General features: G+C 37.2%; 2 protein-coding genes across 6 annotated transcripts in view; one reads left to right on the forward strand and one right to left on the reverse strand.

The window, feature by feature from the left end:
- Rme-8 (receptor mediated endocytosis 8) overlaps positions 1 to 1,041 on the forward strand; it is a 69,100-nt gene extending 68,059 nt beyond the window's left edge. For all 5 annotated transcript variants that reach the window (XM_027350917.2, XM_070137853.1, XM_070137854.1 and 2 more), the window contains one exon: positions 1 to 1,041. This exon is cut by the window's left edge and continues 3,492 nt beyond it. The gene's annotated coding sequence lies outside the window, so the exon portion shown is untranslated.
- Positions 1,042 to 5,976: 4,935 nt separating this feature from the next.
- Pkc98E (Protein kinase C) overlaps positions 5,977 to 22,500 on the reverse strand; it is a 55,478-nt gene continuing 38,954 nt past the window's right edge. Inside the window, exons 4-14 of the mRNA XM_027350907.2 lie at positions 19,328 to 19,460; positions 19,029 to 19,165; positions 18,617 to 18,797; positions 18,197 to 18,348; positions 17,930 to 18,055; positions 17,535 to 17,689; positions 16,398 to 16,536; positions 13,763 to 13,951; positions 13,496 to 13,642; positions 12,802 to 12,988; positions 5,977 to 12,602 (exon numbers count right to left, since the gene is read on the reverse strand). Coding sequence (XP_027206708.1) covers positions 12,818 to 12,988; positions 13,496 to 13,642; positions 13,763 to 13,951; positions 16,398 to 16,536; positions 17,535 to 17,689; positions 17,930 to 18,055; positions 18,197 to 18,348; positions 18,617 to 18,797; positions 19,029 to 19,165; positions 19,328 to 19,460 — 1,530 coding nt within the window. The 3' untranslated portion in view covers positions 5,977 to 12,602; positions 12,802 to 12,817. The remainder of the gene's footprint in view (positions 12,603 to 12,801; positions 12,989 to 13,495; positions 13,643 to 13,762; positions 13,952 to 16,397; positions 16,537 to 17,534; positions 17,690 to 17,929; positions 18,056 to 18,196; positions 18,349 to 18,616; positions 18,798 to 19,028; positions 19,166 to 19,327; positions 19,461 to 22,500) is intronic.

A 22,500-nucleotide genomic window follows, 5' to 3' on the forward strand; every position in this document is an offset into this window, starting at 1 on the left:
TTTCCTGCTTTTGTTTAGTTTTACCAGACAGACAAATAATGCATTAAAGAATTTAACAGCACCCAAATTACCTCTCCACACAGAGAATATAAGCAGACAAAATGAACCAGAAATTAACACTGCTTTTCTGTAATATTTAAACACATTATTCTAAAGCACATGCCTGCAACAAGAGGGAGGGTAATTAAAAGTTATATTTAGTAGTATATATTGAAAAATCAAGTGGATAACAAGTATCCATATATGTAGTGCTGCCATATATGCATGTGTATATATGTAATTATTTTATGTTTCTTTCAGTTTTAATATCTCCTTGGTTAGTTACAAATTCTCTTTCTTAAAAATTCAGTGCATGTTGAATAAATAATAGTTTAATTATTTTGTTAGTAGATGACAAGTGTCTATGCTGTTCGGCTTCATAATTTATTCTTTTCTTATGATAATCAGAAAGAGCCCCTTGGTAATCTGAACATGTTAAGTGAAGACCCTTAGTTCTTAGTGGACCTGTTTTGCAGCACTTTAACTGAGGTAATATGTTTACATTCAAGTATCATTGTTGTTTTTTTCTATATTAGCATTTAAAAAGGAAGAAATTGTTATTTAAATAAATGCCTAGGCATATTGCCATTACATTTCCAGTGTATATTAATTGGGATACCTACATAGTTTTGTATCCTTTTATATATTATTATTCATCCATAGTTTTGATTGTTCAATAATGAATAAATTAGAAAACTGAAAATAGTACTCACTGCAAAAACAATAGTAATTAGAAGGTTGATATCAGCATGTGTTTCTTTGAGTTTATTTTTATCGATTATGAACGGCAGAGAAAAAAAATATGGGAGTAAAAGATCTGTAAAACTATTTACAAGCTGTCCTGTGATGTAGGGAACAATGGTTGTAGGATAATGTATATAACCAATTTTTATAATTGTCTATAATAAAGATTGTTACAATATTAAGTGAAAATAAGAACATTATGTTATATGCAGTGTTCATGACACTTGGAGATGAAAAAATAATAATTTAAAAGTAAAAGTGTTTTATTGGTCCACTGCAATTTCATTTTAAGGCTAAATATGCAACATTAGTTCAGACAATCAAATGCCCTAATAAGTAATAATATTGCAAAAAAGACATCAGCATTGCAATGCCATTCCAAATTTTTTGTAGTAACTGCAGAATATTGCGAATTCAGAAAGTTAGCAATATATATAAATAGATAGATAGATCATCAGTTTATCACTAGCTAGTTCTTATGATTGAGTAGTAAGAAAGTAGCATAGAAAAGCCAACAAAAAACTAGAGCATCTAAAGGAAGTGAGTGTATTGATGGACAATGACCCTGCCAAACACTAGCACCCATGTGTACGATTCCCAGTGAATAGGCAAAGTCCACCAGATACTGTTTGATACTAAGATGGGGTCTCTCTACAGTGTATTTTGCTACTGACTATATAGTGAACTGATGCACAAGAATATGACTATTCCATTCCTGTGTAAAGCTCTTTAATCCTTAAATTGAGTGAAAAAATGCTTAAACATGTTCTATACTTGATTACCGCCTTATATAATATGCTAATATTCTCATATATGAAATTAAGCTTTTTTTCCTATCATATACTGTATGTCATAGAAATTATTAGAACAAAAAACAACTACAGGGCAAGTTACCAGATATTCTTTATTCAGAAAATTATCAAAAGTCAGGGATTCAAGATATGACAATTATGATAACCATATTAACCCAATGCTGCCAGGAAAATGTAGTATTCATGTAAGTATCATTTTGTGTGGTGTCTACACAGATAACTCCACAAGTGCTTAGGCACCAAGGGGTTATGCAGGCCCCATCCTACAGGCGAACTTTGCTCAGTAAACTTGCCTCTTTGCAGGCTAAGGCTGTCATAGGCATTTATGCTGGTATCCAAATAACATTAGTTGGGCAGTCAGAGCCTGGCAGTGACTGAAAAGGACTGAGTGATTTATAAAATGGATTGTAGGACAAGAAGAAACTTGCGTTGTGTATTGTTGTAGCAATATCTGACAATTGATCGTGGGACATGAGAACTGACAGCTCATGAGTACTGCAGCATGAGTATTGAAGGTAGCACCTTCAATACTACACTACTGCCCAACTGTGATGAGCAACAGGTTAAACAATAGGGTAAACCTATAAAAAGCTTTGCTTGCTGTTTCTCCATTTTTGAAGTTACACCAAGCAAAGTTTGCTGTGCAAACCTCGCCTGTGTAAACGGGGCCTTAGTAGAGCTCATGGCCTCACCCGATTTCACCTTACCTCAAGTTTTCAAGAAAAATATGGCTTTCAATATCAATGCTGCTATCATCATTACAGATATAATCTGTAATAATATAATCATAATGTTATTGATATTACTAAAAGCATTATAAGATAAAAAATATTTATATCAAGGACAATTAGTACTAATAAATAGGTCAATGGTAACCAAGTACATGCAAAGCCACCTTTTTTTAAATGTTTAATGTTTAATGTTTGAAAAAATAAATGTGCTAGATATCAAAGGTCATGTAGCACTTTGGCAAAGTATTGCATTGAAAAGGGCTAAGGAGAGTTAAAGAGTATGATAAAATGTGTTAGATGTCAAAGGTTTAAGAACGTTATAGGATAGTAGGGTAGTGAAAAGGGGGAATAGGTTTGGGTGGTATGGGTGGTTTGGGTGGTTGAGAGGATGAGGTATTTTGGGAAGGGGTTGGGGGGAATATAAGGGGGTAGAGCAACTGAGGAAATTGCAGTGTATCTGTGACTGGGGAAGGAGTAGGGACATTGATCAAGGAAAACAGATGTGGCTGTTGGAGAAGTTGGAGAAGAATCCAGAGATTGAGGAAGGGAGACTGGGGAAGGTGGTGAAGCATCAGGAAAAATGTCTAGAGAGGAGGGGTCTGGAGAAGGGCACTGTTGTGATAAAGGGGATTCGTGAGAGTATTCAAGTGGAAGTGATAGAGAGGGTGGGGTATGTTGAGAGGGTGTAGGAGGAATATGAATATCTGCAAATACTTCAAATGTAGCAGGAGTAGGAACAGAGATTGGGGGGTGGATAAGGGAGCGGAGTGTTCACTTGGGTCCTCTTAGGAAGTTTTGGATGTCTTCAAGGGTTACTGGAGGAGGAGGGGTAGATATCCGGGAAATGGTAGAGATTGGTGTATCTGGATTTAGGATGGAAAATGGATTTGACTGGTGGATAGGGTGAGTAGACATACGACGTAGGTTTTGGGTATAGGGAAACTATACCTGGGGAGATGCAGAAATATCTTGTGTAGATGGTGGGGGAGCAGAGCGTAGGACTGTTTTGGAATAAGTTGAGAGAGAAAAACCTTGTCGTTGTGCTTCCTGTCTGGCCTCACATAGAGTGAGGCCTAGTTTAAATATAGGACTGCTATCTCACATTCAAACTTAAAGGTAGGGCATCTCCTATAAAACACATTATGGGAGTCTCCACAATTGGCACATGTACATGACTGAGCAGGGCAATTTGAACGGTCATGACAAGGTTGGGCACATAGAGGGCAGCAGGCTGTGGAGCGACAATGTTTGGCTGGGTGTCAAACATGATAAGTCCATCCACTAATATAAACCTCATGGTGGAGGTCTTGTCTATGGAAGCTAATCTTGGCACTATTGACGTGGGATTTACGTTGGCCTCTAGGAAGAAGAGTGCAACACTGTACTGCCACTGCATCATATTCATCAAGGCAGGAAAGTAGGTCATTTTCACAGTCTGACCAGTCCTTGTTATACATGAAACAAGCATTTGGGGGAATAGAAACAGTTCCAGTACAAGTATTAAGAGTTGGGTGAGGTTCGGCAGGAATGGGTTTGGCAGTAAGGTCAGTTAGGGTAGATAGTGCACGAGCTTGGGCTTCAGATGTAACCATGACAAGGCATGAACGATCAGAGCAACTGCAAAAGGTAACCTTGTCTACTTGTTTCTGGAGGCACTGCTGAAAGAGAAGGGTATTCTCAGAATAGAGGGCTGTGGGGGGAATCACAAAGAATCGATCCCAATTGGCTGGGCCAAATAGAGTACCCAGAAGGTTTGCAGAGGTAGAGGTAGTAGAAGGACAAGGACGAGAGGAAGTGGAGTACTTCTGCGGGGGAAAGAACAATAAGGATGAAGAGTAGTAATAAGGGAAGAGGGGGTTGACACTGAAGAGGGTTGTGCAGTATGGGATGAAGAGGTGCATATTCGGGATGAGGAAAAGATATTTTCTAGGGGTTGAGTAATAACCTGGGTGGGTGTTTCAGAATGGTTAGAGTTGTTCGTAAGCGTCGAAGAGGGGGTTTTAGCATCAGTGGTCGGAGCCGTGCTCAAAGGAGGGGTAGGGGTCGGAAAACCATCAAAATCAAATTCAGATATGCTATTTGATGAAGGGGAAAGCCTTAATGCCTCTATTATGGGTAAGGAATTTTCATTACTGGCCATGGTGAGCCTGAATAAACTTTAGGTCCCCATAAGGGGTAAGGGATAAGTAATTAATCACGGGAATACCGTGCCCATGGCTCCCGGAGGCGATTCGTGACTGACACAAAGCCAGCCTTTCATCCCTTCAGCATAGCTCTCACACCTTAGGAATGGAATAGAAGGGAATAAAGAAGATACGGAAGAGGAAAGAAGAGAAGAAAGAACCAAGCAAAATTAGTTGAGGCAAAGGCTGATGCCTAAAGTAGGAGTAATCCTCTACATTGGGTCTCAGTCCCCGTCTCCTAAGCCCTCCCACGACGACAACGAGCTACGTTTTGGGAGGGATCTATTTTTAAAGCAGTTAACCTCTTGGACCTGGATGACTTTATGGTCACATCACAGTAAAACTTGAACCACTGCCTGGGTGACGTGAACCGCTGTCATGAGCGAAGGACAGGGTGACGGAAAAGATTTGCCATGAGTGCACAAACCTCTTTGAGTGTGATTTGACTCATGTGGCACTTAGAAGGGGGCCCCTTTAGCATTATTCCCATCTATAAACGAATGTGGAATGTAACGTGCGTAAAGTGACTGGAAGAGCGCTGTGTCCAGTGGTGCAGGTTGTATTACATGAAATTGAAAATAAAAAATCAAGTATATGACTCAAATAACCAAATGATCAATATACATATTTTTTTGTACTAAGTTATTTACTAAACAGAGAAATGATATGAAGTCTGTGCAAGGAAAATAAGTAATTACCATCTGGATAAAGCAAATCAAGACAAATATTGACATTGAAAAATGGTAATAAAGCTAAAAAAGTTTACACAAAATAACTTTTCAAAGAGGAGGCACAGAGTCATCACCACTCATAGGTGTTCATCCATACCCGGCTTATGTGCCGCACGCTTGGGATACTGGCGACTTACATAACCCATTGCCCGGGTTTTCAGCTCCATGATTTCCATGATGCAACTGGATCCAAAGCTTTAATAAACTAAACTTACAATGGCCATGTACTCAAATGACATTCCTAATGGCATTGGGTTAAATTAGAATGGATTGCTCTGACCTACAATTGTTCAAGCTGCTGTTGTGTGATAAGGAAAGCTTGATTACAAAATCAAGTCATAATAGCAATGTTCTTAAACTTCATTTTCTTTAATGATTAACACAATCAGAAGGGGAGCCCCCAGTGCAATACTGAACAACACAAAGGTGCATGATGGAGTCAGCTGGTTAAGGGAAGAATCAGAATTATAAGAAACAAAATTATCTGTTCTATGCTTTTAGCTGTACCATAGAGGTGATATCTAAAAAAAGGCTTTCAGCCTATTTTTGCAGGATTATTTCTTCTAAATGATTGCACCTTGGGCCAAACAAGCACACACGTTTTGCATGCATAAATTTAAACAACATATGACACAGCCGTCATCTAAGCATTAGGGGTTATGATGTTAGAGGACATCATCTGATGTCTCCCTGCTCAAATAGGTAAAAAAAGGATGAGGAAAGGAAATGAAAAACATTTTGAACACTTAAATATATTTATATCACGCTTCTCATACAGTCAGCTGAGAGAAAGACATAAGTATTTTTTGAGGAGACAAAAATACCCATTGACATATCATTACAGCAATCAGAATATTATACAGACGATCACACTGATGTTTGAAGTGAGGGAGACAGTTGATTTTGGCACAGTAGTCCATGGGTAGAAGGAGTTGACCCAAAGCTCTTGTGTCTTTGAAGGCCATCTAGAAGAGGCACCAAGACGCAGCACTGGGTCATATATAAGAAAAAAGCTGGGCATTGGGCTCTATACTCCTTGTCGGAGGGGTTGGGCTGAAGGGTCATTCTTGCCCTTTGCAGGTCTGGGTTACCACTTATGCAGGAAAGGTGGGCTTACCTGCATATGCAAAGGGATTATACTTTAGGTAATAAGACATGGATTACTATGTGACCTGTAAATTTTTATATATATATATATATATATATATATATATATATATATATATATATATATATATATATATATATATATAAACACACACACACACATACATATATGTACTTGTGTATGTGTACATGTGTGAGGGAATTCAAATGTGCACATGATTGTACACATATATGTATGAGTAAATTAAATTGGTGAACTTGATTTTTTCATTTAATTTTGAGTTAATTCTTATTACCAATAATTCCAATGCCTTTAAACCCATCCTGCTTTGTCCTTCTTTCCAACCCACCGTAGCTCAGCAGCATACACACACACCAACATCCACTCTCTCTCTCAGACCAACATTTACAAATAGAATAGTTATGGGAACAATTCATGTATCTATTAAAATGTCTATCAATCTACAGCTAACATCAATCTCTTTGGCTTAAGATCCAAACTAAAGTTATGAAAATGCAATTAAGTACAATACCAATGACGACATGAATGATTGTATTACAGGGTGGGATTACAAGGACTGGGGATTGAGGTTTTTGTGTATTCAACATAGGCTGGGTGCTCTCTACTGGAACAGGGAACAAAAGAATTTGGTGCTCTGTCCAGCCTATTATTCATCCTGATAGGTGCTGGATTTATAAGCACCTTTTTATGGGAGAGGGGAGGGAAAGGGAGGAAACTGCCAGATCGCACATGCATACTGCAAAATCGCATCCTATGCAAATACTTTGTACACAGCTTTTGTTTTGTGCACCAGCCCTACCCTAGAGCACCCAGATGATGAGGAAGGGAAGAATACTGATGATCACAGTGAGTTTGTCCCACTGTTGATGGACCTCACTGTGAGCAGGTTCCGACTGTGCACTAGGGCCTCACGGCTGGTCGAGTCCCACTGAATGTTGGCCTTATTGTTTGTCGGTTCCCACTTTATGTTGGCCTTACTGTTGATCGGATCCCAATGAAAACTGGGCCTGATTGTTAACTGGGCCCTAAACTGCTGGGCTTCACTATTATTTTGGTCTTATTTAGTTAAGACCTTAGTGTTAGCTGGGTCCCACAGTAACCTTGGCCTCATTCTGACACGGGGGGGCCCCTGAAGATTTACGACCTTGTTATGATTCTGACCCCAATTCAGTTAGTGTTATTGAGAACTGGGTCCTATGGTAATATACCCCATATAGCAAACAAGTTGTTGTAGTACTTGTGCCTCATTTTTCCTAACCTATGCATATTGATCTTTACAGTGAATCTAGTTCTACTACACAGTAGGGATTCACTGTGACTTGGGCCCTGTCACTTAATAGAGGCTTCTAAAAGTACTCATCATTTGTAAGTGGAACCTCAAAAGAGGATAACTCCATGGTTATTACTGAAGTCCACTAAAATGATCTAACTTTAACTGTGGCCCAACAAAAGCATAATCTCACAAAATTAGCAAACCATTTACAGGGTTTCACTAATTCTGGGCATATCTGCATGCAGAACTTGATGTAAACCTTGTAAAGAGTAAGGCTTCACCTATGTTGAGTCATGCATTAAGAAGGGTCTCACTAGATAAGGGTCCGATATAAGGACCTCACTAAAGCAGCACCCTGCATGAAGAGGGCCTCACTAAAGCAAGATCCTAAAGAGGAAGGGCCTCACCGAAGTGAAGTCCCGTTTAAATGCACCTCACTAAAGCACAGCCCCATTCTGAATTTGACCATACAGTAACTTAGGCTGCTTTATAAGTTAGACTGCACTACTAATTGGGCTATAATTTGTAAAGGACACCATGAGAATATGGGTCCACCTTTTGAGTTTAGCCCTTCTGGGAATTGGGCTCTGTAATACAGTGTTGCTTTAAGGTGGATCAGAAAAAGACTACTCCTAGTTGTCATTTCCACTCCAAACCGCTACTAATAAAAGTTATGACTTACAGAAGCTTCTACAGTGAAACACTTGTATCCTTATCTGAGAATTGTCATTTAAGCCCAATTACACATTTCAGCTTCTGATGGAGACAATAATTTAATTATCATAGTAATTAAAATAAATTATAATTACAATAGTAAAAATTATGATAATTTCATTACCTTATTATAATCATTATTGTTATGAAAATTACAGCATATATTTCAAATAAGAAAAAAATCTGATCTTTCCCTAAGCCTGGACCATCCAGAATAAAGAGATGTTCCTAAACACTTCTGTAAGGTTCCAGCCTACAGCAGCGGAACGGCTGTGAGAAATGCAACGTGAAGGTCCAAGTACTACTTAGGATTCTCTTTAGAACACCTTCCCCCAATTTGACTCCAGCTACTAAAAAGCAGCTTTAGTAACCATTCACTAGTCCTATCTGGTACAGGGGGAGGAAAGCATACCAGACAATAAAAAAGCTTATTCCTTGTAAGACTCTTCATTGGTGTAGCACTCATGTCTTACGTATTTTATACTACCAACTGCTCCACTGGAAGTCAAATGGTAAGCATAATGAAAAACTACTACTGGAAATTCTCACTCCAGCTTTCTGGTAGACTTGGCTATCAGACACTGACCACTCAAGTAGTGAGCTGGAAGTTTTCTCCACAGCTCACTGTATTGTAGAGTATATGCTACCCACTGCAATACTAATGAACACAAAGTCTTGTCTAGAGAGCATTAATGGTCAGCACACTGCTTGCTTACAGGTTTTATCAAGCAGACCTATGATATTAGCAGAGAAACACAGCTTATTCTGCTGTGAATGCAGATTTTTCAGATTCACAGCATGCAGTAGCCACTTACTTGCAGACTACAGCAAAAAAAGCACATCTCACCTGACCAGGACGCTGAAGTGCAATAAACCTCTGGAATACTGCACAAGGCTCCTAACAGACCCTTTGATAAGGTCTTCACCATAATAACGGTCTTGACAAAGGTTGCAAATCGCAAACCTTCTAAGCAAAGATGGAGCCTTATAAGGCTTATAATGTGACTGCAAAAGGCCATCTGCCCATGACTGTCTGTTGGACTGCAAACAAACAAGCGTTCCTGGCTTTGAGTTGTAAGCAGCTCACAAGACAACTATCTACTTAACAACGCAGATTTTGACCACAACACAAACAATGAAGACAGCAAAACTGCACACTACGAGATTTGATTCTTTTCTACCAGTACATTATCTACTATCTTTGGCCTTGTTGCAATACCAATGTTTTCTGGGCTATGAGATATGGTAATGAGTCAAGAATGGTTGTAGAACACTGCCTTGGAGGTGGGTGTGCGAGGATGGATGCATCACAGGTACCACACCAAACTTGGCCTAGGAGTCAAACGCTACCAATGAATGGCTACTCTGACCCGAGGCCAAGTAATATTGCACACAGAGACAGCGGGTATGGTTTGGGGTGCACAGGTCTATACAGTGACCTGAGGCAGCCAGTGGTGACAGCGACATGCGCCGCCTGGGGGAGACGGACCACTGCCTGCCCTCCATCATGCTCACCCACCAGTCACAACAAAATTCCTTCTTTGTGCGAAAGACGATAAGGCAGATGACAAGAGTGACTTAGATGGCCTGCTGAGGGCCACAATCATGACTGGACCCAGGCCCCCAGCGGCTGAGTGACACATTTCCAACACCTCTGTCCCAGGCCAGACCATAAACAGTGGGCTGGGGACAAGGGCAGGAGTTTATTAAAATACTGTGGACACACACAAATGTAGGGCAAAGAAGCACTGGGGAGTGCTGGGGGAGACTTGCCCCACATATGGCTGTCCACATCACAACAATTATACCACACTACCAAAAAATAAAATAATCAACAGGCGTGAACCATTGGAAGATTTGCTAGAAGACACAGCGGTGACGGGTCGCAGCATCACTGGCTCAATTCACTAACCTGAGGCCATAGCCAACACTAGCATTAACGGGGCATCCCACCACCTCCAAGAATCTCAATGGAGTATATATCATGTTACAATTAGAAAAAAAAAGAAAAAAAGAAAGAAAGAAAGAAAGAAAGAAAAAAAAAAAAAAAACAGTACTTATTGCGAGTCTCTAGAAGTGGTAACTCACATTCAAATCAACCTCTTCACTTAATGGAAGTGTATTCAATAAGATTTTTCAGCAGTTACTGTATTGAAATATTAAGAAATCCAGCACCTTCATTGTCCTGCATAAGTTATGCTGGACAGATCAAATTATAATGGAAGTAAACTTTTACATATAAATCCATTAATCAAAGTTGACTTTTGGACCAAAAGACCCATGTGAGTTGGGGACAGTTTTACCCACATGACTGTCTTGGCTAGGCGGCTGTTCTACAACCTCTAATTTGGCTGCGACACACACACCACCGCCTGGGACTTAACACAGATGCGCACACACACACCAACATTCAGAGGTGGGGTGGGGGTGGGGATGGGGAGTGGGAGGGGTTTCTGTTCCCCTCTACTACGCACTGAGAGTTATATGTTTTTTTTGTTTTTTTTAATGTTATATGTTTTTTTGCTTCCCTCTTATGGTCATGAATATGATGGAAAACTTATTTATCCTTTCTATGAAATGCAATACTGGTCTAAGCTCAATATGTAGGTCAATAAACTGTGGACCTTATGTAGTTCTGACTTGAACCTTATTCATATCATTCAAGTTTTTAGGGTACGTTTTTAACAACGATCTTGCCCTTTATTTTCTTTTTAATCTGCTGAGGAAGAAGAGAAGACACACAATAAATGTATGCCATTTGAGAACTATAAAAGCACATTACCACATTGGCTACAATAGTATAGTTTATCCACTACCTGTATGTCTGTAGTACAGAGCTGTGATCAGAACAGCTACATTGAACCTGGTTGGTGAGCGTCTAATAAGCAATGATTTCCCATTTCATAACTTAGGTGGGGGGAAAAGTAAACTTACTGAAATGCCACCAATGACTCAAAAAAAGCTGATCTTGCCACTTGCCTGTAAATTGTGCGTAGATAAGAGTCACTAAGGTTAAGAATGCACGATGGGAAAGACCAAATGTTGTGGGGGAGAAATGATTCCATACATTAGACAACCCTGAATACCACTAAATCCAGAACTGGAAGCATACAGTCTTATATAAACAAACATCTTGCTGTTTTCATATTGGACTGCAAAACACCTGGCAACTTATTAAGTATAATCTAAACACTTGTGATTGATGCACATTTATAAGGACTTGTCAAGCCCATTTTCTTTGGCATATTGCACCATAAGTATATGAGGAGGGCTTCCACCACTTCAAGAATATAAAATATTTTTATGCACTTGTTTGATTGTGAGTGTGTTATAGCATGTGAGTGTACATGAGTGTATGTTTATGTGACTGAATGATCTAGAAACAATACAAAAGAGGGCCAAAAGTTAATGAGTTGTATGGTCCTACATCTGGTCTCCCCCATACCTGCATCCAAGTTTCTTTCCACTGCCAGACATTAAATATTATCCTGATGCTAGTTATCTTTTGTGCACTTCTTACTAGCCTTTTGGAATCATCTGGTACCATAACTGGACAAGCAATTTTAGTCAAAAGTTATAACTTTCAAATTCACTTCCTTTTCCCTTTCTTTACATGTGCTAAATCATGAGCCTCATAGGTTGATTATCTATAGTAAGTGCTTACTGCATTAAAATGCAATATATATCCTTCAAACCTCCAGAACTGGAAGTTCAAAAGTTGGCAATTTTCCCTAACAATACACTGAAAGAAGTCAGTAAAAAATAAATAAACATTAGAATTATTCTTTGTAAAATTCCTTACGAACTTTGTATCTTCCTATCATATTCCAAATGCATCATGCATTTACAGAACAACACTATATAAATACTAACTTCAATTAAAAAAAATCTCTCTACAACTCTCCCATGTAATATCTTTCCATCATGAAATATATCTATATTTAAAAATATTGTAACTTATAAATTCAGAGATCTTCCATATTAGAATCTTTTGCAAAAAAAATACTATAATAATAATGAAAAAAAGTCCATCATAAAGAGTATTATTAGATATACAATGTTAATCACAATACAGCCATTATCAGTTGTGCTTGTTGAGATATTCAACTCTTTGTGCAGTCAAAATTGAATTTTTTCCTACTATTATTCATTGTTTTTTCCCTTCCTTCATCTGCTTTCTTCCCTAAAGAATCCTCTCATATAGTCTGCACATCAAGCTTCCTGGGGAGACTTTAGCACTTTGTACCTGGAACATGGAAGAGCATGAAATTAGCAAGGCAAACAAGAAAAATCACCAGTAGAATCAATTCAAAATACTGTGTAGAGCTCTCATTATTAAAATACCTACTCTGATTCCCATACACAAACTATTGTACATTTAAAAATTCAATAAGTATAACATACAGACAAGAAATCACACAACCAAAGCAGAATTAAATACTTACTGTGCTGCATTTGCACTTAGGTTTGACATGGTGCAGCCGCCATGGACTTAAATTCACGATTAACAAAAGAAAATCCTCTAAACTCGTCCTGGTTGATAGCACGAACAACTTCTTCATTAATAAAGGTGAGAGTTGGCTCTTCCTTAGTAAACTCGGCATCAAAGTTGACTGTATCCTTACGTCCCTTCTGTTGAGTGAGAGGAAATAATGTTTCAGTAATAAGCCAGCAAACTGTCTATGCAAGTTTGTTGTATTATTGTTCATATTCACCTAAGATTAGTATCTTCTCCCTTCTTTTCATTTTGAATATTTCTTATAAAATTCATTTTAAAGGAATTTTAAATATCATTCCAAGTACAACAATCAAGTATCTAATATATACAATTATTTCTGTGAAAATGAGAGAACTTTGAAGCCTATCAATGTAGATGATAAAGTGTATCTGCCAACCAGCTTGACAGCAATGTGGTACTTTGCTCTTTTTAAACCAAAGAGGAGTTACTTTTCAATACCATAATTCATAATAAAACAATTTTTTTTCCTTTTATATATTCTTGCATATCCTCTCTGCCCCCACATGAAATAAAACAGGGGAAAATTATTTTCAGATACAAAAAAGAATTCTATTTCATCCCCCTTTTCTTTAGTATTCCTATAAATGGGAGTTGCTGAAAACCATAATACAGTTACTTACTATCTTAGGTGTAAATGGTGGTTTAACTTTGCGCTGCTCAAGGGCCTCCCAGTCTATCTCTCGGAAGAATTTGTGGTTACGAATTGCCAATTCTCCTCCACGCTCTGCGACACAGCCCAACCGCTTGGATGGTTCCTTTGTCATAAACTTAGGGGAGAAAGAAACAGAGAATCAATATCATAATAGTGAAAGAGAATTAAAAACAATTGTTTAAAAAACAAATACAACCAGTAAAAATATTAATATTCACATCACATCATAACTTACCCCTTTCAGTATAGAAACTGCTTCCTTTGAAAGCCACACTGGATATAAAACTTCTTCATGCAGGATGGATTCAAAGAGATCATCTTCATTATCAGCCTCAAATGGTGGCTGTCCTGCCATCATTTCATACATGAGAACTCCTAGTGCCCACCAGTCAACACTTGCACCATAGTCCAACTCTTTAAGAATCTGTTGAAGGATAGGGACAATATTTAAAATGTATAATAAATCACTGCATAAGAAGTTCTCTTACAATACTTTCAATCATATCGAAACATGCAAAAAAAGCCATCTTTGAACTTGGCAAGACATGGTGAATCAGTTAGCTTGGCAATAATCAAGAACATTTTGATCAATAAAGAACACTAAACAGTTAAACAATTAACACTTCTTATTTTACAAAGTATCAAATCTCAAATAAACAAATTTTCATGTTTGTGCTCTTCTCTTTGGTTTTACAGTAAGTACTGATCTGATCTCTTTATACTTTCCTTACTATGAATTGCATAATAATGATGTAGAGAGAGAATCAAGCCTACATTGATGCAACTCTGAATTAGGACAGTAAGAAATATGTTGATCAAAAGTCCTAATCCATATATATTTATTTGTAATATCATAATGTATATGAATATCAAATTCTAATATAATCTGAAACCTAACCCCATTTCATATAATTGCAGAATTCAGTTCAATAAAGATGATTTCATGACAATAATTACAACATTAATTCAGATTTTTTCAATGAACCAATATTAATCTCGCCTACTTATTGAACTTGGCAACTGTGTTCAATAATCCTATCACTATGTGCAAACAAGTAATCCTTGAACATGAGTCTGATGTCCCAATGCCATAACTCATGAGATAAAAAAAAAAGTGCCACAAGTTGGTTTTTCTGACACATGCAACAACTTGAAATCCTCAACACGTATTCGCATAAGAAATTCAATTTTCAACATTCAAAATATCTTTAGTTTCTAATAAGAGAACAATTTGAAAAGTATCCTTCAATAGTCTGTACAGACAAAACTTACAAGTATTTCTCATCACCGAGAACATTTACCCCTAAAGACTACTTTCATCCATAGAATATAATAATACAAAGATCTCATCTTATTTCTTATTTCTGGTAAACAATAACCCATTTCTTTATTCAGTTGAAACCCATGTAAACAGTTTATTATACAATAATTATGAATGTCTGTATAACACCAATAGAAAGGGTCACCAGCTATGAATCTAGCTTCAATGCTGCTATGGTGCTTTTTAGAATGTCACCGTTCAAAACATTCTATAGGAAAATCTCTCTCCTTCTGTACAGGGAATTCAAACATGTGTCAAACCCGGTCTCTTAATGAGCTGCACAAATGTGAAAAGCAAACAAACAAAAGTTCATATTCAATTACAAGTTCTGGGTTTCTGTATCTACAAAGAAAACAGATTAAATTTACAACAGTGGGGCACATCTATGGGTGAGCACACAGTGAAATAAAACAAAAAAATATACCAGGCTTACATCACTGACATTTCACCGTATCTCACTCTTCAATTTGTTGCAAGCGCTGTGCAGAAGACAGGTAAAAAGGTTAGTGGGGAGATACGGCACAAGCACTGGGTTAGCAGGGACGAACATAATACATACTACAGGTATCACATACAGTACAAACACTGTAGGCTGCGATGTAAGGAGATATAAAGCTGTATCTTAGTCTACAAGAAGTATCATAGACAGCATCTAGTACAGCTCAATATTTCTATAACCACAGCAAAGTAACACTACTCAAAAATTACAGCCTAACACCTCAGCTATACAAATTTTTTTCAAAATAAGATGGAGCAAGGTATATCTGATTTATCATCAACAAAATTATGAAACAAATCCAAACAAATTAAACTCATATGAATAATAAAGCAGTATATAAGCTTTACAATTACAAGTGATCTCTTTATCAGATGCTATGGTATATTCAAATACCTAGTCCCCTTTTTATTATTTTACTTTATCATGAGTAGGAAAAGTTATCTGAAGTTAATATAAAATTAAACAGAGGATTTCTTGCTGCTTTCAATTCCATGCAAAATTATTATTTTATTTCATATCTTTATTCACTTGAATGTCTTCACACACCATTGACTATCAGGGCCACATGATTACTGAATGGTTTCGCGTCACTTATATGAAAGTAGTCCTGGAGGTAGAAAATGCAAAATCACTTACAATGAACCACAGTTCCAAAATTACCTAATGTATGCCCAAAGACCCTTAAAAAATCAAACTATTTTTGGTATTTAATTTTGATCTGTTAATAAAACGGGGATATAAAATCTCATCACCAGGAAACATTACAATCATAAAAAAAAAAAAAATCTTCCAACACATATTCATAAGAAAAGGTTACACAGGGCTGCTACAGAAACAGCCTAGGTGATCTAATGAGCAAAATACTAAAAGCCAACACAGATGTCTTGCTCTGGCACAATTAAAGCAAAAACCTGAATAAGTAAATAAAATTGGGAAAATAAATAACAAAATACGATAAACTACTAGACACTGGCAAACAGCTGCACATAAGGAAATAATACAGAATAGGATACTAAAGGAATGGATTTAAATTATGACTTTATTACTTACCTCTGGCGCAATGTAATCTGGTGTTCCACAGAAGGTGGTTGTTGTAATATTATCCCTGATGCCTTCCTTACACATACCAAAATCAGCTATTTTACAATGTCCTTCACTGTCTAGTAGAATATTATCTAACTTCAAATCTCTGCAAGAAAAAAAGAGAAACAATAGAATCTTGGTACTTATATTAAGTATCCACTATACAGATATGCATGCATATACATACATTACATACATTACATATATACATATAAACATACATAAATACATACATACATACGTATATACATACATTACATATATTACATGCATACATGTGTGGGGTAGAATCCTTGTTGGGAAGGGTATACACATTTCTATTTCATCTTAAAAACATACATATAAAGCAATACAGACATACATACACATTCATACACATACAGAGTATATATATAGTTGGGCTTTACAAATAACAAAGGACATATTCCAAAACCTCCTATGATGATTGACAATTCCTTAGTAATTGCTGTAGCAATAGACTAGACTATGGATTGACTGGTAGTTGCATTACCTTGGAGACCATTGTATATGGTAAAATCATAAAAAAACGATGTATACATAAACAATATCTGATTACTTGAAAAAAACATATATTAGATCGAAACTGTCAATTAATATTTTTTAAATGATACCCATTTCACAACTATTATTTTTGTCAAGTACTATACATTGCATCATTTCTACTGCCTTTTATTATCATTTGTTCAATATTCTTTTTCTGCTACAGTATTTCTGGTATCTCATAACTGCATCTTTTGATTAATTACACTTTTCATACATTCTAATCAGATTAACAAATTAAGCTCTAAAATGTAAGGGCATATTATCTGTCTATCTCTCCATCTATCTATCTATCTATCTATCTATCTATCTATCTAGCTAGCTAGCTATCTAACTAGCTATCTAACTAGCTATCTAACTATCTATCTATCTATCTACCCATCTATTCACCTATCTATTTGCAAATATTAAAGCCTAAATAAATATACATGGCTTATATACACAAAAGTGATGCTTAAAAGTGTTATTAAAGTAAATCCTCATGATGGAATAAATGGCCAATGACATACTACATATATATAAAATAACATCAATCACACATACCTGTAAATAACACCATTTTTATGGAGGAACTGTAAGGCCAACGTGACCTCAGCTGCATAAAATCTTGCACGTGACTCTGTGAACTTGCGAGCCTTCTGAATTTGGAACATTAGGTCGCCACCATTAACATATTCCATAACAAAGAATAATCGATCCTGTAAAACAGATAGAAATATGTCAATTTATAACTACTAATAGATTATGCATTAATTATATATAAATAAACAGATCTTTTGATTCAAGAAAAATATTAATATCATTCTATCATTTATATTAAAAAAGAAAAAGAAAATCTAAACATTCACATCACTATGACCAACATCAACTGAATAAAAAGATTCATTATATATTGCAGAAATCTATAAATGTCTATGTCTTATACATCAACCACTCACCTTGGTTTGAAAGCAAGAGTGGAGGGCAGTGAGGAAGGGGTGGTGGGCAGCCATCGCTAAGATCCGCCGCTCAGTCATTGTACATTCTACATCATCATCTTGTAGGATCACATCTTTCTTAAGCACCTGTAAATTCAGTCAAATGGATGATTAACACATTAATAAACAAAATGAATATGAGTGGAAAGAGAATGTTATTCTATTGTTGTATTAAATTTTGTTACAGTCAAAAAGACAGAACAAAACAAACAAAGTACCACTACTAACCTTTATGGCATAGACTTCATCTGTCCCTTTCAGTTCAGCTAGCATTACTTTTCCAAAACTTCCTTTGCCAAGCACTTTAATGAATGAGAAGTCATCCAGGTCTACCTTCTTCCCACCAAGCATGACATCTAAAGAAGTATCGTGTGGCTTTGCTGTTAAAAGTGAGAAATTCAATTAAATATGCAAATCCTTTAGTATCAAAAACTGGAAAAATCATTTAACACAAAAAATCATCTTCTAAACAGTTAATCTCTCTCTTATTTAAATCAAACATAATATCAACCCTCTACCATTACCCAAAAGAAAGATTGTAAACCCTAAGGGATTACAATAAGAAATTCAACCAACAGAAGAATATACTACAAACATCCCAAAAATTATAATGAAAAAACAAAACAAAACAAAACAAAAAATGCTTACACTTGGCATCTAGTCCTTCTTCTGCACAGCGTTCCTTCATCTTCTTGTCCATGATACGCTGAGCTTCAATCCTTAGTCTTAGCTCTTCCTCATTCATTTCACCTGGGACTTCCACTTCTCCGATGATTCCTGGGACACTAACAGGGGCGGTGGCCGATGATAACTTTGTCTCACTAACAGACTGCATGGGAAAAGAAGGTATCTATCAGTCATTGATAAAGTGACTCTACCTTTCCTACTTCAAAAAACATGGTTGTAATTCTTGTTATCAATCACCTTCCAGGACTTACTGATATCATGTAACAATGCTATACCAAATCATAATTAACATAAAAATTTGACAATCACAAAAAAAAAAAAAAAAAAAAATCAGATGAATCAGATTCATTATCTGTTCAAGGAAACAACTCACCTTCTTCTTGCGTTTGGCCGCTTCATCTTGGGGCCGTATACCCATGGTGGCTAGAATTTCTGATAACTGTTTTACGTCTATCCCACAATTGTTGGCTACATTCTTTTGGCATCTCTTGTGAACATTCATGTTGCATACTGAAATATAAATGTATTTAGATTACAAACTTCTGAAGATGTAGAAGAAAAGTAATATTACAGATATAAACTATTCTCCTTGACCAATAATAGAAACATCCCAATGTGAGTTTATGCAGTAAAATTATATTAAATTTAAAAAGCATTAAGATTTATTTGTACCTTCACATTGGAGACCCTGACGAATAAGGCCATAAAGTAATGAGCCACAATGGTCACAGAATGTAAACCGTTTGTAGGAGTGAACAGAAAACCGATGTGGCACATTGACGTTGAATCGTGGTTGACAACTTCCCTGTAAATCAAAAAATAATAATGGGTCACAATGCAACATGAAATGACACTATATGCCATTTAGTTTTATATGTGTTCCTCAACTGTCATCATCATTAATAAAAATATGGTACACTATGTGTGAATATATCAATGTTAGAAAAAAATCTGAAAAATTATAATTTATAAAATCATGTCCACACACAAAATATAAGGAAATAATGTAATCTTAAAGTAAATCAATTTACTTAAGTTTCCCTATGTAGGGATTCAATCATTAGTTTCATCCATGAGTTTTATATTGACAAGGGTAACATACCATATTTACAAAGGGATTCAAGAGTCATGCATCAATTAGCAAAGACACCAGTATAATTCATTTCCTAATTTTCATGACTAATACTTTGACTTCATACAAATAACTACGCACCACCACTTTCTTAGCTTCAACTTAAATAAATACATACTATTTATTCATGACAGTATGTGTCAGCATGTGCATTTTTATGTGCATATAAATAAATGTATGTTTATGTTTATCCACATATCTGGATGTATTTACATACAAGTATAAATGAGTCTGTGTGTATGCACACATGTGCATGTGCATATACATATGCATGTGTGTGAGACAGACAGACAGACAGACAGACAGACAGACAGAGGGAGACAGACAGAGGGAGGGAGGGAGGGAGGGAGGCAGAGAGAGAGAGAGAGAGAGAGAGAGAGAGAGAGAGAGAGACAGAGAGAGAGAGAGAGACACAGAGAGAGAGAGAGAGAGAGAGAGAGAGAGAGAGAGAGAGAGAGAGAGAGGGAGACGGAGAGGGAGAGGGAAAGGGACAGGGAGAGGGAGAGGGAGGGAGAGGGAGAGGGAGAGGGAGAGGGAGGTAGAGGGAGGGAGGGAGGGAGAGGGAGAGAGAGAGAGAGAGAGAGAGAGAGAGAGAGAGAGAGAGAGAGAGAGAGAGAGAGAGAGAGAGAGAGAGAGAGAGAGAGAGAGAGAGAGAGAGTATGAGAGAGTATGAGAGAGTATGAGAGAGTATGAGAGAGTATAAGAGAGTATAAGAGAGTATAAGAGAGTATAAGAGAGTATGAGCATGAGAATGAGCATGAGAATGAGCATGAGAATGAGCATGAGAATGAGCATGAGAATGAGCATGAGAATGAGCATGAGAATGAGCATGAGAATGAGCATGAGAATGAGCGTGAGTATGAGCGTGAGTATAAGCATGAGTATAAGCATGAGTGTGAGTATAAGAGTGAGTATGAGCATTAGTATAAGCATGAATATGAGCGTGAGTATGAGCATTAGTATGAGCATGAGTATGAGTATTTGTGTATGAGTATGTGTGTATGAATGTGAGTGTGTGTATGTATGAGTATGAATGTGAGTACAAGTGTGAATGTAAATATGAGTGAGTACAAGGTAGTACGAGTGCACAAATGAGTGTGACTGAGTGTCCATGTCAGTGTACACATTTTCAATAAAAGCAACCTCTAAATATCACATCTAAATATCTTGCGTATCTACTTCTTATAAATCCGACGAGGAATGGATTTGATACTAAACATATATTGGGGTCAAATCAGAGTTTACAAGAGTTTAGCAAGTCACTGTTAGTATTGGGAAGAAGTGGTGCACTCATTAGCAATAAATATGCCTGTGTACCTCACAGTGGTAAAGCAATAAGCTTCTGGCCTGCTAATCACCTGCTTCACCTGGTAATACAGCCACAAGGGGAATAATATTAACATGTACAAACATATACATACACACACACACATATATGTGTGTGTGTGCGCATGTGTGTGTGTATGTGTGTGTGCATGTGTGTGCATGTGTGTGTGCATGTGTGTGTGCATGTGTGTGTGTGTGTGTGTGTGTGTGTGTGTGTGTGTGTGCATGTGTGTGTGTGTGTGTGCATGTGCATGTGTGTATGTGCATGTGCATGTACATGTATGTGCATGTGTGTATGTGCATGTGCATGTGTGTATGTGCATGTGTGTATGTGCATGTGCATGTGTGTATGTACATGTGCATGTGTGTATGTGCATGTGCATGTGTGTATGTGCATGTGCATGTGTGTATGTGCATGTGCATGTGTGTATGTGCATGTGCATGTGTGTATGTGTATGTGCATGTGTGTATGTACATGTGCATGTGTGTATGTGCATGTGCATGTGTGTATGTACATGTGCATGTGCATGTGTGTATGTGCATGTGCATGTGTGTATGTACATGTGCATGTGTGTATGTGCATGTGCATGTGTGTATGTGCATGTGCATGTGTGTATGTGCATGTGCATGTGTGTATGTGCATGTGCATGTGTGTATGTGCATGTGTGTATGTGTATGTGCATGTGCATGTATGTGTATGTGCATGTATGTGTATGTGCATGTGTGTATGTGTATGTGCATGTGTGTATGTGCATGTGTGTATGTGTATGTGCATGTGTGTGTGTGTATGTGCATGTGTGTGTGTGTATGTGCATGTGTGTGTGTGTGTGTGCATGTGTGTATGTATGTGCATGTGTGTATGTATGTGCATGTGTGTATGTATGTGCATGTGTGTATGTATGTGCATGTCTGTATGTATGTGCATGTCTGTATGTATGTGCATGTCTGTATGTATGTGCATGTGTGTATGTATGTGCATGTGTGTATGTATGTGCATGTGTGTGTGTATGTGCATGTGCGTGTGTGTATGTGCATGTGTGTGTGTGTATGTGCATGTGTGTGTGTATGCATGTATGTGTGTATGTGTGTATGCGTGTGTGTGTGTGTGTGTGTGTGTGTGTGTGTGTGTGTGTGTGTGTGTGTGTGTGTGTGTGTGTGTTGTGTGTGTGTGTGTATGTGTGTGTGTGTGTGTGTGTGTGTGTGTGAGTGTGTGTGTGTGTGTGTGTGAGTGTGTATGAGTGTGCGTGTGTGTGGGTGCATGTGTTCTTCTTATAAACCTGAACTTAATTCAGGAGGAAAATGAGGTCAAAATGAGAAGGGAAAATATAGATTTTATAACATTTATAGCACTGGGGACATTTCAAAGTAATGCTATTCACAAAATCAA

The sequence above is a fragment of the Penaeus vannamei genome, chromosome 23 (genome assembly GCF_042767895.1).
Source record: "Penaeus vannamei isolate JL-2024 chromosome 23, ASM4276789v1, whole genome shotgun sequence".
NCBI classification, from domain to species: Eukaryota; Metazoa; Arthropoda; class Malacostraca; order Decapoda; family Penaeidae; genus Penaeus; species Penaeus vannamei.